The 18104-nt window shown below is 41.1% G+C and overlaps 1 protein-coding gene across 2 annotated transcripts; it reads left to right on the forward strand.

Moving 5' to 3' along the window:
• Positions 1-714: 714 nt before the first annotated feature.
• dbi (diazepam binding inhibitor (GABA receptor modulator, acyl-CoA binding protein)) lies at positions 715-9711 on the forward strand. Of its 2 annotated transcripts, none has more exons than XM_026295924.2 (4): positions 715-869; positions 4522-4639; positions 7525-7587; positions 8781-9052. In XM_026295924.2, exons 1-4 carry the CDS (start codon positions 831-833, stop codon positions 8837-8839), a joined length of 279 nt encoding a protein of 92 aa, XP_026151709.1. In that variant the 5' UTR covers positions 715-830; the 3' UTR covers positions 8840-9052. The 2 variants fall into 2 exon arrangements, with proteins under 2 accessions (XP_026151709.1, XP_026151708.1); XM_026295923.1 differs by lacking the exon at positions 8781-9052 and adding an exon at positions 9089-9711 and having other exon boundaries at positions 719-869.
• Positions 9712-18104: the final 8393 nt, after the last annotated feature.

The raw sequence follows: 18104 nt of genomic DNA on the forward strand, positions 1-18104 counted from the left end.
TAAATACAAAATGCAGTTGGTTGTTTTTTTTTTTTTTTTTTTTTTTTTTTTTAAAGATGATTTCATTTTTAAGGGTAAAAAGCTGTCCAAACTTTGTACTTTGTACTTAACCCTCACTTAATGTTAACTGATAAGGATTAATGTAACCATTAATGTATTGAATCAAATTTAACACATTCGTAAATTAAATTATTGTAAGATAATGTATCTACTCTTGTTTGAGACTTATATGTGAAATGTTATTTCCTGTTGCAGGATCCACCTGTTGGGGAGTCACAAGTGTATCTAGCATCCCTGTATACCAAACAGTTACAGCTATCTCTATTTTTAAATGACTCTCACCCCTTGTACAGTGAGTTCCAGATTCTTCCCTCTGGACGGAGGTTTTTTTAATCCCAAGGTGTAAGACAAAGCGGTATAAAAATAGCTTTGTTCCCACTGTCTTAACAGTGTTAAATAAACGGTAAGATGGTGGATTTTTTTTTTTTAATTGTATGCCAAGATGGATGAAAATGTCTTTATTGTGAAACAAATTTACCTGCGGGTATAAATAAAGTAATCTAACGTAACATTTCTTCCATTAGAACACCCAAAAGCAGCACTAAATGGTGTTTTCGACTGCTGAAACTGGTCACACCGCTCCAATATGGCGCAAGAGGAGACGTAGAAGCCCGGATGGCGTGTGGTCCTGGTCACGTGAGCTCGGAGTAACCAATAGCGCTGCGAACAGCGTGTATCCCAACGCACTGGGGTTGAGCTGGTAACAACGGTTACATAATGGGAGGGACAATGGACTTTACCCTTCACCTTCCAGCGAACCGAGTCGGCAGATGTTGTCGGAGCCGAAAGAAGAGATGTCTGATCTCCAGGTCGGTATGGAGTCATTTAGCAACGTTTAGGTGGTGATCAGCCCTGAAACCGTTAAATGTCGCTGTAACGTTAGCTCGGCTTAGCCAACTACCGTTACCGTGCTTGCTGCCTGAACGTGGCTGAGCACATGGGACCTAACGCTAACTAGGCACACGGTAGTTCTTTTGAACTGATACTGTGATCGATACGTGCTATTTTCTCAGAGGGAGTTAATTTTGGTTCTTTAGTGAATTTTCTTTGGCCCCTGACTGATTCTGAAAGCGTCGATAAAAACGTGTTGGTGGGATCCGGTACCGCTAGGTACAGGCCATTATTCTTCATTCTGTGAGGTAGTACCTCTACTAAATCCAGGCCTGTGCAATTAATCAATTTTTGATTTCGGGTCTCAACAATCACAAAAACTATGTAATCGAGAAAAATCGATTATTCCGTTTTTCAAGTTGCTTTGGCCTGCGGTCTTAATGACGCGCATGCCCACTTTTATGGCCAACTAAAAAAAGAAACAACCACCACCACAACGTCCTTCACTACACAGTCACCAATTAAAGACACACTCTCCAGTGCAATGCTGAAGCGTATAAACAGCATGTATAAATGGCAATGCTACTTATACATTTGAATATATTTTATATTGTTTGTTTTAAGGAGAAGTCATGGTTTTGTTCAATAAATGCAACATATTCCCAAAGTGAATGAGTAAAATAATTGTGATTAGGATTTTTTCCATAATTGAGCAGCCCTAATGGAAGGATTACAAAAGGAAAACATACAGGCAGACCAAGGAAGACCTCAGGATAGAAAACTCAGAGCAGTTTGCCTTGAAAATAGAAAATGCACAATAAATGAAAAACAAATGGGGGGAAACACGAGTCAGTGTGTGTGATAGAACTTTAAGAAACCAGCTGAATGAAATGCGATTTAAATATAGAAAAGCCAAACAAAAACCAGCATTAACACCTAAACAGAAGAAAGCAAGGTTACAGTGGGCTAAAGAGAAGCAGTCATGGAGTGTGGATGATTGGATGAAAGTGATATTCAATTCAATTCAATTCAATTTTTATTTGTATAGCACCAAATCACAATACAAATCATCTCAAGGCACTTTACAAAAACTAAAACTAAAAACCCAACTATTCCCTTATGAGTAAGCACTTGGCGACAGTGGAGAGGAAAAAACTCCCTTTAACGGAAGAAAAAACCTCCAGCAGAACCGGGCTCAGTTTGGGCGGCCATCTGCCTCGACCGGTTGGGGTGAGTGGATAGAGCAGAGAGAAAAGAACAGCAACAATAAACAACAAATAGACACTGCAGGTTGGTGGGACCAGTATCTGCACATCAGCGATATACAGCACCAGGACCAGGGACACCTGCAGAAGGTACAGAGAGAGAGGGAGAGAGCACAAGGTTAGTGACATTCAATGGAATGGAACAGGAGCTTGATAACTAAAGGCTTTGCCTCCCAGTCTGCTTCTGGAAACTCTGGGAACCACAAGTAGACCTGCACTCTTGAGAGCGAAGTGGTCTATTGGGATAATAAGGTACTATGAGGTCTTTAAGGTATGAAGGAGCTTGATTATGAAGGGATTTGTATGTGAGAAGAAGGATTTTAAATTCTATTCTATATTTTACAGGGAGCCAGTGAAGAGAAGCCAATATAGGAGAAATATGATCTCTCTTGCTAGTTCCTGTCAGGACTCTGGCTGCTGCATTCTGGATTAATTGGAGGCTTTTTATGGAGATATTGGGACATCCAGATATTCAGTGATAATTCACAAATCTGCATTGCACAAGGAGATGATGCTGGAACCTTTGTCTGGAGCCATTCTAATGATATGTATAAAGAAGACTGCCTGAAGAAAACAACCACATTTCCCAACTCATTTAATTATGTTATTCTACAGGATGATAGTGTATCTTGCCACAGTGCAAAGAGTGTTAAAGCTAAAGATACAAACAAATTTGTATATGTATATATATATATTTATACAGTGGTGTGAAAAGGGTGTTGGCCCCCTTCCTGATTTCTTTTTTTTTTTTTTTTTTTTTTTTTTTTTTTTTTTTTTGCATGTTTGTCACGCTTTAATGGTTCAGATCATCAAACAAATTTAAATATTAGTCAAAGGTAACACTAGTAAATATATCATTCAGTTTTTAAATGAAGGTTTTTATTAAGGGAAAACAAAATCCAAAACTACATACCCCTGTGTGAAAAAGTGTGTGCCCCCCCAACCCTCTTTAAAACATAACTTAACTGGTTTATCACACCTGAGTTTAACTGCATGGTGTGTTTACTTGTGTTATCTTGGACGAATATTTAAATTTGTTAATTTGTTTGATGATCTGAAACAAAGTGCAAGCATGCAAAAAAATAAGAAATCAGGAAGGGGGACAACACTTTTTCATACCACTGTACATATAAATATATATATATATATATATATACACATGTATCAATGTATGCATATATTGTACCATGCTATTTTTATCTTTGTTGTCATATAAACACAATCATAGACATATAATTTCAGGGCCATGCACAGACCTTTTGATGGGCATGTGCAGAAACTGAAAAAGCCCCCCCCCCCCCCCCCTTTAAAAAAAAAAAAAGGTCATTATTTGTCATTAAGATGACAAATTATGCAAAATAATAGTCTCAAAGGCTTTGTATTTATTCACTATTAATAACAATTATATAGGTAATACATAAATCAAAAGAAGAAATTCATGAAAAAATATATTTTACCTAGCTGGCGAGGATCACTCATTCGCTTTGTGGCAAACTCAAATGGTTTTGGACCAGTGAATGTGTGCAAATGTGCAATTTGTCTGTCATTAAAATGGTGCCCTCACATTACATTTTCATCAACAGGTTACAAAGTTTGTTGTAGCAATATGGGCACTTTTTCCTGTTGTAAAATACGTTTGGCCAAAATCTCATTTTATAAAAGATGAAATGCTACTGTATGCACAGGATATTTAAGTGTAGGCTACTGGCTATGACTGACTTACATGGCAAATGCTAGCCCTCTCTCTATCTCTAGTCTCAGACCTCAAATGCATAAAATATGAGCCTTTTTAGACATACTAGTGTTTCTTGCATAAAAACAATGCTGTACTTATTCAAACAACAAAATATTTACTCTTGCAAAAATGTTCAGCTACTCTGCTGTGGAACTCCAGTTCACTTCACTGTCAGTGAAGACGGGGTAGAGTTATGACATTTGACTGACAGTGTGAGCAGATCTAACAAGATCTTTTTAATACCTTTCACAGGTTGAGCCCTACCTGTGCATGTGCCTGTATAACTTTATGTAGTCATACACAGAGTTTATACACAAAGTAAGAAATTAAGCTGCTCAATTTTCATATATACATTGTTTTTTTAGCCATTGTTTTAGCTCTGTAGAGAAAACTGAGAGTCCCAAGTGTGTGATTCCTTATTTCACAAATTCTGATGGGTGATCTGGTATACCCATTTGACCCAGGAGGAAGACAGAACAACAGAACTTAACTCAAATTTAGTCTTCAAAACCTCGCAGAAATTGTATTCACGTTAGTCTGCCGTGCTGTTGTGTAGGCAAGTTCTGATCCACCACAGTCCAGGGGAATCAACAAAGTTTCACATTGATGAATTTGTCTTCTACTCTGTAGGCTAGATTTGATTCAGCAGCAGCTGAGGTAAAGCAGCTCAAGGCGAAGCCGACAGATGATGAGATGCTGAAGGTCTACGCCCTGTTCAAGCAGGCTACTGTGGAGGATGTCAACACAGGTGAGATCACACACTACAGCTCTTTCGGCACCGTCTAACCACTTCCATACAGTGGGTACGGAAAGTATTCAGACCCCTTTAAATTTTTCACTCTTTGTCATTGCAGCCATTTGCCAAAATCAAAAAAGTTCATTTTATTTCTCATTAATGTACACTCAGCACCCCATCTTGACAGAAAAAAACAGAAATGTAGAAATTTTTGCTAATTTATTAAAAAAGAAAAACTGAAATATCACATGGTCATAAGTATTCAGACCCTGTGCTCTTTATTGAGTAGAAGCACCCTTTTGAGCTAGTACAGCCATGAGTCTTCTTGGGAATGATGCAACAAGTTTTTCACACCTGGATTTGGGGATCCTCTCCAGTTCTGTCAGGTTGGATGGTGAACGTTGGTGGACAGCCATTTTCAGGTCTCTCCAGAGATGCTCAATTGGGTTTAGGTCAGGGCTCTGGCTGGGTCAGTCAAGAACGGTCACAGAGTTGTTCCGAAGCTACTCCTTTGTTATTTTAGCTGTGTGCTTAGGGTCATTGTCCTGTTGAAAGGTGAACCTTCGGCCCAGTCTGAGGTCCTGAGCACTCTGGAAGAGGTTTTCTTCCAGGATATCTCTGTACTTGGCCGCATTCATCTTTCCCTCAATTGCAACCAGTCATCCTGTCCCTGCAGCTGAAAAACACCCCCACAACATGATGCTCCCACCACCATGTTTCACTGTAGGGATTGTATTGGGCAGGTGATGAGCAGTGCCTGGTTTTCTCCACACATGTCGCTTAGAATTAACGCCAAAAAGTTCAATCTTGGTCTCATCAGACCAGAGAATCTTATTTCTCATGGTCTGGGAGTCCTTCATGTGTTTTTTGGCAAACTCTATGAGGGTTTTCATGTGTCTTGCACTGAGGAGAAGTTTCCATCGGGCCACTAAGCCATAAAGCCCCGACTGGTGGAGGGCTGCAGTGATTGTTGACTTTGTGGAACTTTCTCCCATCTCCCTACTGCATCTCTGGAGCTCAGCCACAGTGATCTTTGGGTTCTTCTTTACCTCTCTCACCAAGGCTCTTCTCCCACGATTGCTCAGTTTGGCTGGACGACCAGGTCTAGGAAGAGTTCTGGTCGTCCCAAACTTTTTCCATTTGAGGATTATGGAGGCCACTGTGCTCTAAGGAACCTTGAGTGCTGCAGAAATTCTTTTGTAACCTTGGCCTGATCTATGCCTTGCCACAATTCTGTCTCTGAGCTCCTTGGGCAGTTCCTTCGACCTCATGATTCTCATTTGCTCTGACATGCACTGTGAGCTGTAAGGTCTTATATAGACAGGTGTGTGCCTTTCCTAATCAAGTCCAATCAGTTTAATTAAACACAGCTGGACTCCAATGAAGGAGCAGAACCATCAAAAGGAGGATCAGAAGAAATGGACAGCATGAGAGTTAAATGAGTGTCACTGCAAAGGGTCTGAATACTTATGACCATGTGATATTTCAGTTTTTCTTTTTTAATAAATTAGCAAAAATTTCTACATTTCTGTTTTTTTCTGTCAAGATGGGGTGCTGAGTGTACATTAATGAGAAATAAAATGAACTTTTTTGATTTTGGCAAATGGCTGCAATGACACAAAGAGTGAAAAATTTAAAGGGGTCTGAATACTTTCCGTATCCACTGTATGTGCTGCTGTTCCAAACGTATATGAGCTCTCCGTTATTCATTTCATTTACTTCAGTTGACAGAGACAGATTGTCCCTCACTTGCTCTCACAGTCCTTGTTGTGCTAGAATGCACAGTGTTAACTAGGATTTAAATGTTGTGGTTTTGGTGTTTATAGCTTATTTTTTTTATTTTACCTTTTGCTTATTTTGACACAGTATAGAGTTGTTGCTGTAATGTTGCCCTGCAGTGTTGGGCAAGTTACTTACAAAATGTCATGCATTATATAATATTGCTTACTGTCATTGGTAAGTAATTAGTTGCATTACAAATTACTGTCTGAATTGTAATGCATTACACTACTTTTGCATTACTTTTGAGTTCCTTTCACCAAAATAACCACAGAAATATGATCAGGCATTCTAACATGCCAAAATGTAGTTTACTCATCTATTCTACATCCAGTGGCAGTTGTGCTATTTCTCTATGTAGAGAGTTCCTTCAGTATCTCACACTTGATTATTACGCTATTGTAGAATGTAGAATCTCCCTGCACAGTCATTTCGACCATCGAATGGCAACTGGAAATACACATATTTTTTTAGCTGCAAATTTTTTTTTCTCTGATGCTAAAATATCTTATGGTGTGATACATCCTACCACATAGGAACTCCCCCAGAGTTTTGTGAAAGTGTGAAACACCATCGATCACACAGAAAAAGAGCAGAAGGTTTCTGACTTTAGTACAAATTAGGGGTGAAGCTGAGTCTAAGTACAGCATTTTGTGTTTGAACTATTTTGAAGCACAAATAGTGGGTCACACAGCAGGTATGCTGGAAAGCAGAGTGCTATTTATAATTATTTCAACAGTTTAGAAGACACAGGAATAGAGTTTGTTCGACTGGTAGGAGATATTGTAACTTCACATTAGCCTGTGTTTTTTTGCAGACACCAAGATCTATAGTTGACTCCATTCTTGTTCACTCTGTTCACTTTTTAATCAGTTCAAATACAAATAATTTTGCTGCCTCAAAAGATGCTGAACTCTCCACATTCCAATTGTGCTTTGCCAAATGCTGTAAATTTTGGGCCACCTCTATAATTTATAATTTTGCAGTCTAAAAACCTCTGGAGGAGAGTAGCAAGTCAGCTACTTCGTTCCAGTTGCCACACTTTAACACATCTAACACAGGGTGCTGCTGAGTTGTTTGGTTTACTTACAACTGTCCTTCCTTTCTTATCTCCAAAGCTCGTCCAGGAATGTTTGATTTCACTGGGAAAGCTAAATGGGATGCCTGGGAAAAGCAGAAAGGTACGTGTTAAGTCCTTTTGAGGTTAAAATATTTTTCAATACTCTAGATGGGTGTATCAAATCTTACTGTTCAATAAGACATAGGTGCAGCTTCTAATCCAAATGTACACAAAAAACTTTCCTGACTTCTGTCACTCTGTGGAGAAAGAATACTGTAATGACCCAAATCTAGAAATATAGAGAGACATGCATTATGGGTTGTTTGAAGCCTTATTGTTGCTAAGCAGCAACTGTTTTCAGTCTGTTTCAGAGTTGGCTCTAAGACTGTTTTATTACCATCGTTTAATCTACCAAAGTTTCTGAAGCCTTGTGTAATGTGAGTAAACAAATTCATAATGACTAAAAGTGAGTGGAAAGTGCTTTTCATGGTGCAGTAAGATGGAATAGGAGTCCAATTTAGAACTTGTTCTAAAATGTCCACAATCGAAGGCCTTCTTGCTTATCAATTCCTTTTATTGATGCTGACTGACTGAGAAGTGGCACAAAGCATGGCTTCATTTTGCAAAGATGACAGCAGAGCACATTACTTTGAAATAATCGAATGCAACAAACGCAGAAATGATACTGTTTCCCACCTGAACACCACGTCTGTTTACCGATTGTAAATATCCTGTATTATGGCATTAGTGCCACACAGTCGAGCTCAACAGTTGTCTCAAACAGATCTTAATTTGACTACAAAAAGTTAAATGCTATGAAAATATTCCCTGATTTTATCTGTGTTAGAAGATAAAAGACACTCTTACTACACACAGCTGTGATGGTGTCTAACAAAAGCTTTGTGTGTGCAGCATATAGCGTCTTGTCTGAGACCTGCATTTGTGCCTATACCAGGAGCACAGTCACTTGCTCAATGTAAACTCTTTGTTTACTTGATCCTGAATTTGCCTTTGGGGATGAATAAAGTTTATCTCATCTTCTTACAAAAAGCACACAGAGGAGAAACATCTACTTAACTCCTAAGTAGGAGTTTCAAATGACTGAAAAAGCAACACTTCTCTGTCATGCAGAATTGCATCATGAAACCCACAGCAAAACAAGCAAACAAAATGAATTTAAAAAACCCTACAAAGAACTGTATGTTCAGTTGGATTGATATAAAAATGGCAGATCATGTTTTACTTAAAGTATTTCTCAATAATGGCGGAACTCTGTGTAGGTGTAGTATTTTTTTTTTTTTTTTTTTCTTGCAGAGAAATCTGGTCAGGAATTAAGGGAACTGATAAAAAATCAAAGTGATAAGCAAAACTGATAACGGTATTGGTATAAGTAAAATCTTATCAATTCCCATCCCTACAAATCTACCAGAAGGTCTATCAAACAGACAAGGCCCAGTTTTACTATTGACCCAGTAATTAACTTCACACCAACAACGCCGTGAGTCCTCAGGACCACACACTGCATGCAACAAGGAGGGAGTTGGGGTTTTAAAGTAGGATGCTAATTTTTTCATTAATTTGTCTTGTATGCATTTGCATGTACTTTGATTTTTCATTATCAGGCAAGAGCAAAGAGGATGCCATGAATGAGTACATCAATCTGGTAGAGCAGTTAAAGCAAAAATATGGATTCTAACATCAGCTGAGAACAACACGGAGACTGGAAGGACAACACTCTGGCCGAGAACTCCAGCAGTCATCCCTTGTGCCAGTGCTGTGAAACGCCTTAAAACCCAAGAAATGTGACCTTGCACAATGCATGCCTGGTGAACTTCTAGCAGTCCTAGTGAGTTTAAACTGAGTTGATTAACAACTGATGCACAGAAATTGTCCTACGCCAAGATAGCATCTTAATATTATTAAGATGAAATGGAGTGTATCTCTATAGAATTCTGCAATTTCAATATAAAATAATTCTAAGTGCAGTGTTTGGGTTGCTCTGATTTTCTGATTAGTTCTAATGTGTCTAGTCATCAAACTGAGAACAAGAATGGGTTACACTGGATTAAGCAATGACTAGGTGAATAAATTTGTCCATCGGTGTGTTTTAATGAGATTTGATCAAACTCCATGCTTAAAGCTGCACTGTGTATGAGCGGTTGTCTAATGCTGACATGATTACATGTTAATTTGTTTGGAAACAAAGTGCTGTCTATGATAAAATTTCACCAATTTATTGACCAAATATGTGTCTGCGCATGTTGATACTGTTTTTTTTTTTTTTAAATAAAAACAAACTACACACACACAGCAACACACATATATAATATGTAAACACCTTTACCCTTCAACATACTGTGTAAAACTGCACTGCGTGTGTGTGTGTGTGTGTGTGTGTGTTGCACTGTTCGTTGAAAGTGTTTCAAACTTGGGACAATGGGAATCCAGGTAGTGGACTTGCACATACATAGCAGGTGGAGTGTATGTTAAAAACCCACCAGTATACTTTAATTGCCCATTTCTGCTGCCCCAACTACCCTTGGCAAGGACGTTATGATCTGATATCTTAAGTTACAACAGCTACGTTCATGATGTTGTCAGCTGACCTCTGAACAGTTTGTGTCTGCCCAGCAACACTCGAATACAAGTGATTTGGTTGGTGACAGCCCACTATTTATTCAAGTCAATTGACTGTATTGAAGTCTTCAAAGCCATGTTTCTGAACTTGGGGCTTAAAAAGAGTTTACTGCCAAAGTTGATACATGCAATGTGTTTGTAATTATGTTTGATGAGACTCTGAAGCAGACTACAAAAGCAAACAGCTGGACCTACATTACTGATTGACAATTGGGCCACGTTCTAGGAAAAACCTGGTCTGGTAGCGAGGGACGGCATCCATCCCACTTTGGATGGTGCAGCCCACATCTCTAGAAATCTGGCCGACCTTATTAGCCAACCTAAAGTTTGACAATCCAGAGTGGGGACCGGGACGCAGAGAGTCTCTGCAGTTTCCTTAGAGCCATCACCCCCCCAAACCCCATAGAGATTGTGTCTGCTCCTCGAACATATAAATCAGAAGTTAACAGAAGAGGAGTTATTCATAAAAACCTAATAAAAATTTAGACCACTCCTCTTATTGAACAGAAAAACAGATGTGGATTATTAAATATTAGGTCTCTTTCATCTAAATCTCTGTTAGTAAATGATTTGATAACTGATCACCAAATTGACTTACTCTGTCTTACTGAAACCTGGCTGCAGCAGGATGAATACGTCAGTCTGAATGAATCAACCCCCCTCAGTCATAAAAACTGTCATGTTCCTCATAGCACAGGTGGAGGTGGAGGAGTAGCTGCAATCTTCCACTCAAACTTATTGTTAAACTTTCATCCTCAGAACAGTTATAACTCATTTGAGAGCCTCACTCTTAGTTTCTCACATCCAAACTGGAGAACACAAAAACCAGTTCTACTTGTCATTGTGTACCGTCCACCTGTCCCTTACTCAGAGTTTTTAACAGAATTTCCAGATTTCCTGTCTGATTTAGTGCTTAGTTCAGATAAAGTCATTATAGTGTCTTGTTCTGACCTATGGCATCGAAACTGAACATTTAATAGTTTTTCCCCAAAATTCTATTTTGTCAGATCATTCTTTAATAACTTTTGAATTTAAGATGATGGATCATGCAGCATTTGGAAGAAAATTCCACTACAGTAGATGTTTATCTGATAATGGTGTTAATAAATTTAAGAAAATGATTCCATCTTTATTTACATCTGTGCCCGCCGCTTACATCTGTGCCTGGGGTATCAAACTCAATTACACGAGGGCCTGAATGTACATTTTCCTCAATAAATTTAACATTGGATCATTTTAATTAAAAATATTTTTCAACAATAACATCAAGGTGCCTTTTCTGCTTCCTGTAAGCTTCTGTTGTGGGTCCAGGTTTTTGTACCTGTCCTGGCGTTTTGTCCAGACCCGGGTCTGATGTTATGTTCCTTAATCACAGCTTCACAAACAGGTGTCAACAAACAGGGATTCGCCTCCCACCCCAAATGTCCCTGTAGCCTATGCATCTGACGATCAGTGTGTTATTAAAGTCCGGTAAAGTTCACAGATTCGAACTTCTGGCTTCAATAAACATCAAAAGAAACGATATTAAAACACCGAAACCATTGCAATGTGATTCCTCTCACACTATGTTCAACAGCATTTTTTTATCAAAATCATTCCCATTTCGTGCGCTCCATACAACATGGCTCTAAATGAGCAGAGGCGACAGTTTAGGGACTGTCAATCTTACTTTGGCTATTTCCACTCTGCAAATGTTTTTATGAATTTTTATTCCTGTTTTATGCAATATTATATTTAATATCTCCCATATTGTTTACTGTAGTAACACCAAACTTGTCACGTCAAGGATGACCTCCTTTAGAGACTACAACTCTTACTTTGGCCATTTTCCATCCATCCATCCATTTTCTGCCGCTTATCCTGCGTCAGGTCGCAGCAACATGCTCAGGCGTCTCTCTCCCTAGACACTTCCTCCAGCTCTTCTGGGGGGATACCGAGGCATTCCGAGGCCAGCCGAGAGACATAATCCCTCCAGCATGTCCTGGGGTGGGGAGGGGCAGCGGCTCAACTCCAAACTTTTCCCCGGTGACCGAACTTCTCACCCTATTTATAAGTGAGCGCCTGGCCACCCTGCGAAGGAAACTCATTTCAGCCACTTGTATCCGAGATCTTTTCCTTTTGGCCCTGACCCAGAGCTCACGACCATAGGCGAGAGTAGGAACGTAGATTGACCGATAAATTGAGAGCTTCGCCTTTTGACTCAGCTCCTTCTTTACCACAACAGACCGGTACATCAACCACATTGCTGCTACTACTGTACCGATCCATCTATCAATCTCCCATTCCGTTCTTCCCTCACTCATGAACAAGACCCTGGAATAATTAAACTCCTCCACTTGAGGCAGGATCTCTCCTCCGACTTAGAGAGTGCAAGCCACTTTTTTCTGGTTGAGAACCATGGCCTCGGACTTGGATGTGCTGATTCTCATCCCAGCCGTTTCACACTCAGCTGCAAACTGCCCCAGCGCATGCTGAAGGTCCTGACTCGATGAAGCCAGCAGGACATCATCTGCAAAAAGCAGAGATGCAATCCTGTGATTCCTGAACTGGGCTCCCTCCAGCCCCTGGCTGCGCCTAGAAATTCTGTCCATAAAAATAGTGAACAGAACCTATGACAACGGGCAGCCCCCACTGGGAACAGGTTTGACTTACTGCCGACAGTGCTTCCGCTCTGGTTGTACAGTGATCAGACAGCCATTAGCAAAGGGCCCCGAACCCCTTACTCCCAGAGTACCTCCCACAGGATGCCACGAGGGACACGGTCAAATGTCTTCTCCAAGTCCACAAAGTACATGTGAGACTGGTTGGGCAAACAAGAGTGTATAGCACTGGTCCAGTGTTCCCTGACCAGGGTGAAAACCATATTGTTCCTCCTGAATCTGAGGTTCTACTATAAGCCGAATTCTCCTCTCCAGTACCCTGGCATAGACTTTCCCGGGAAGGCTAAGGAGTGTGATCCCCCTGTGGTTGGAACACACCCTCCGGTCCCCCTTCTAGAAAAGAGGAACCACCACCCCGGTCTGCCAATCCAGAGGTACTCCCAATCGTCACACAATGTTGCAGAGTCGTGTCAGCCAAGGCAGCCCAACAACATCCAGACTTGAGGTACTCAAGGCGGATATCATCCATCCCTGGTGCCTTGCCACCGAGGAACTTCTGAACCACCTCGGTGACTTTGGCCCGCTAATCGACGAATCAACCTCCAAGTCCTCAGCCTCTGCTTCATCTATGGAAGACGTTGGTGGGATTGAGGAGATCCTCTAAGCATTTTGCTGCATGCTTGGCCTGCCTGAGGAGTCCCACAAGCCAACCAGACTCGATAAGACTCCTTCTTCAGCTTGACTGCATCCCTTACTTCTGGTGTCCACCACCCGGTTTGGGAATTGCCTCCACAACAGGCACCAGAGACCTTACGACCACAGCTTCGATTGGCAGTGACAATTAAGGTGGAGAACAGTCCACTCGGACTCAATGTCCCCAACCTCCCTCGGGATCTGGTCGAAGGTCTCACAGAGGTGGGAATTGCAGACCTCTCTGACAGAGGGTTCAACCAGATGTTCCCAGCAGCCAGCGGATTCAGCTCACCACCAGGAGGTGTTCAGTTGTCAACTCAGCCCCTCTCTTCACCCGAGTGTCCAAGACATACGACCAAAGGTCAGATGACACAACCACGAAATCGATCATCGACCTCCGGTCTAGGGTGTCCTGGTGCCATGTGCACTGATGGACACCTGAATGCTCGAATATGGTGTTTGTTACGGACAAGCTGTGACTAGCACAGAAGTCCAATAACAAGACAACACTCGGGTTCAGATCAGAGATATTAATATTGCATCCCAACCACGCCACTTCAGGTTTCAATGTTGTTGCCCACATGAGCGTTGAAGTCCCCCAGCAGAACGACCCTCTCATTTGCCGGGGAAAACTCCAGCAGGCCGGGCTGAGCTGGGGAGCTATGAGCAAGCCCACATTTGCCTGCCGCCTCTCACCACAGGCAGGTCCAGAGTGGAAGAGGGTCCAGCCCCTCAAGGAGTTGGGTTCCAGAGCCCAAGCTGTGCATGGAGGTGAGCTCAAATATGTCTAGTCGGTGCTGCTTCACCTCTTACAAGAGCTCAGGCTCTTTCCCTCTCAGCGAAGTGACATTCCATGTCCCCAGAGGCAGTTTCAGTATCTACTATGCCTTTGACCACCACCTGAAACACACTGCACCGGCCCCTTACAGCTCCTCCTTCGGGTGGTGGGTCCATAGGAGGATGGCCCCATGTCACCTTTTTGGTGCCTGGCTTGGCCCCATGGGGGGAGACCCGGCCCTCAGGCGCTCGCCTGTGAGCCCCAACCCCAGGCCTGGCCAGGGTGGGGCCCCGTCATGGTCCTTGATCTCGATTTATCTATAAGGGGGTTTTGAACCATTCTTATTCTGACTCGTCACCTAGGACCTGTTTACCTTGGGAGACCCTACTGGCACTGGCAACTGTGTACTGCGTAAAAAAGCCCCAGAAACAATATTCAATTCAATTCAATTCAATTTTATTTGTATAGCGCCAAATCACAATACAAATCATCTCAAGGCACTTTACAAAAACTAAAACTAAAAACCCAACAATTCCCTTATGAGCAAGCACTTGGCGACAGTGGAGAGGAAAAACTCCCTTTAACGGAAGAAAAAACCTCCAGCACAACCGGGCTCAGTCTGGGCGGCCATCTGCCTCGACCGGTTGGGGTGAGTGGATAGCGCAGAGAGAAAAGAACAGCAACAATAAACAACAAATAGACACTGCAGGTTGGTGGGACCAGTAACTGCACATCAGCGATATACAGCTCCAGGACCAGGGACACCTGCAGAAGGTACAGAGAGAATAGAGAGGGAGAGAGCACAAACTAGGGGAGAGAGAGAACACAAGGTTAGTAAGATTCAATGGTGGAATATACATGAGGTGGGAGGGGAAGGGAAAGGGGGGGGTTAGGGTAGGGGAGCTCAGTGCACCAATGGTCCTCGGGCAGTCTAGGCCTATAGCAGCATAACTAAGGGATGGTTCAGGGTTGCCTGAAGCCAGCCCTAACTATATGCTTTGTCAAAGAGGAAGGTTTTAAGTCTAGCCTTAAAAGTACAGAGAGTGTCTGCCTCCTGAACCCAGGCTGGGAGCTGGTTCCACAAGAGAGGAGCTTGATAACTAAAGGCTCTGCCTCCCATTCTGCTTTTGGAAACTCTGGGAACCACAAGTAGACCTGCACTCTGAGAGCGAAGTGGTCTATTGGGATAATATGGTACTATGAGGTCTTTGAGGTATGAAGGAGCTTGATTATGAAGGGATTTGTATGTGAGAAGAAGGATTTTAAATTCTATTCTATATTTTACAGGGAGCCAATGAAGAGAAGCCAATATAGGAGAAATATGATCTCTCTTGCTAGTTCCTGTCAGGACTCTGGCTGCGGCATTCTGGATTAACTGGAGGCTTTTTATGGAGATATTGGGACATCCAGATATTAATGAGTTACAGTAATCTAGCCTTGAGGTAACAAATGCATGGACTAGTTTTTCTGCATCATTTTGAGATAGGATGTTCCTAATTTTGGAAATGTTGCGCAGGTGAAAGAATGCAGTTCTAGAGATTTGTTTTATGTGTGAGTTAAAGGACATGTCCTGGTCAAAAATAACTCCAAGGTTTTTTAAAGGAGTGCTGGAGGCCAGGGTTATGCCATCTAGAGTAGCTATAATTTGACAAAAGTTAGTTCTGAGATTTTTTGGCCCAAATATAATGACTTCTGTTTTCTCTGAGTTTAAAAGTAAAATGTTACTGGTCATCCAGGCCTTTATGTCAGTTAGACAGGCTTGAAGTCTGGTTAACTGGTTTCTGTTAACAGGTTTAATAGATAGATACAACTGAGTGTCATCTGCATAGCAGTGGTAATTAATAGAGTGCTTCCTAATGACATATCCTAAAGGAAGCATGTACAGGGTGAACAGAATCGGTCCTAGCACGGAGCCTTGTGGAACTCCATAACTAACTTTTGTTCGTGTGGAAGGTTCATCATGGACATGAACAAACTGGAATCTGTCCGATAAATAGGATTGGAACCATTTTAACGCTGTTCCTCTGATACCAATCACATGCTCCAGTCTCTGTAATAAGAGAGCATTCAACACCATTTTGGTCAATGGTGTTGAATGCAGCACTAAGGTCTAGGAGGACAAGTATAGAAACAAGTCCATTATCTGAGGCTAAGAGAAGATCGTTGGTAACTTTCAACAGTGCTGTTTCTGTACTATGATGTGCTCTAAATCCTGATTGAAAATCTTCAAATAGTTCATTCCTGTGTAAGTGGTCTGATAGCTGCTTAGCAACAGCTTTTTCTCGGATTTTAGAAATAAATGGCAGGTTGGATATTGGTCTATAATTAGCCAAGACTCCTGGATCAAGACTAGGCTTTTTGAGTAAAGGTTTGATTACTGCAATTTTAAAGGCCTGTGGTACATAGCCTGATACTAGAGATAAATTTACCAAGTCTAATAAAGATGAGTTCATTAATGGCAGGGTGCCTTTAAGCAGTCTAGTCGGGATGGGGTCTAAGAGACACGTTGATGATTTCGATGAAGCAACTACTGATGTAAATTCAGAGAGATCTATGGGAGAGAAGCAGCCTAAACATAACTGAGGTCCTACAGATGATTCAAGAGCTACTGTAGTAGAAGATTCATTTATGGCAGGTATAGGAAGCATCTGCTGAATTTTATCTCTAATAGTTATGATTTTATTTGTAAAGAAACTCATAAATTCATCACTGCTGAGAACTAAGGGAACACTGGGCTCAACAGAGCTGTGACTTGTTGTCAGCCTGGCTACAGTGCTGAAAAGAAACCTGGGATTGTTCTTATTTTCCTCTATTAGTGATGAATAGTATGCAGTTCTGGCTTTACGGAGAGCTTTTTTATATGTTATTAGACTGTTTTTCCAGGCTAGAAAAATTTCCTCTAAGTTTGTGGAACGCCACTTCCTTTCCAGCCTTCTTGATGCCTGCTTTAAGGTACGAATATGTAAATTATACCATGGGGCTAGTCTTCTCTGATTCATTAACTTCTTTTTCAGAGGGGCTACAGAATCAAGCGTTTCACGCAGTGAGGTTACATCGCTGTCAACAATATGATCAATTTGGTAGGGAGTGGGATTGAAGCAGCTGCCCTCCACTATGTTTATACTTGGCATAGATGTAAATAAAGATGGAATCATTTTCTTAAATTTATTAACAGCGTTGTCGGATAAACATCTGCTGTAGTGGAATTTTCTTCCAAACGCTGCATGATCCATCATTTTAAATTCAAAAGTTATTAAAGAATGATCTGACAAAACAGGATTTGGGGGAAAAACTATTAGATGTCCAATTTCGATGCCATAGGTCAGAACAAGATCAAGGGTGTGATTGAAACAGTGGGTGGGTTTATTAACGTTTTGAATGAAACCAATTGAATCTAATATAGAATTAAATGCAATGCTGAGGCTGTTATTTGAATGAATATGAATATGAATGAATATGAAGACGCCCCTTTTCAAACTGAAAAAAATCAATGTAAATAAAGAAGGTATTTTTATTGTTTGACGCTTGATGGATGATTTCTTGTTAATAGAGTGACCATAGTTATCCCAGAGTGAAAATGGCCAAAGTAAGAGGTGTAGTCCATAGAGGAGTTCACCCTTGATGTGTGAAAAGAGTTTGGTGTTACTACAGTAAACAATATGGGAGATATTAAATATAATATTGCATAAAACAGGAATAAGAATTCATAAAAATATTTGCAAAGTGAAAATGGCCAAAATAAGAGTTGTAGTCCATAGAGGAGTTAATCCTTGATGTGTGACAAGAGTTTGAGGTCACTACAGTGCATGGAGTTATTGAATATTTTCCGCTGTGGTATTGTCATTTATTGACGGTCCCTAAAATGTCGGCTCCGCTCATTTAGAGACATGTTGTATGGAGTGCATGAAATGGGAATGATTTTGATAAAAA

Source organism: Mastacembelus armatus, chromosome 21, assembly GCF_900324485.2.
Source record: "Mastacembelus armatus chromosome 21, fMasArm1.2, whole genome shotgun sequence".
Lineage (NCBI taxonomy): Eukaryota > Metazoa > Chordata > Actinopteri > Synbranchiformes > Mastacembelidae > Mastacembelus > Mastacembelus armatus.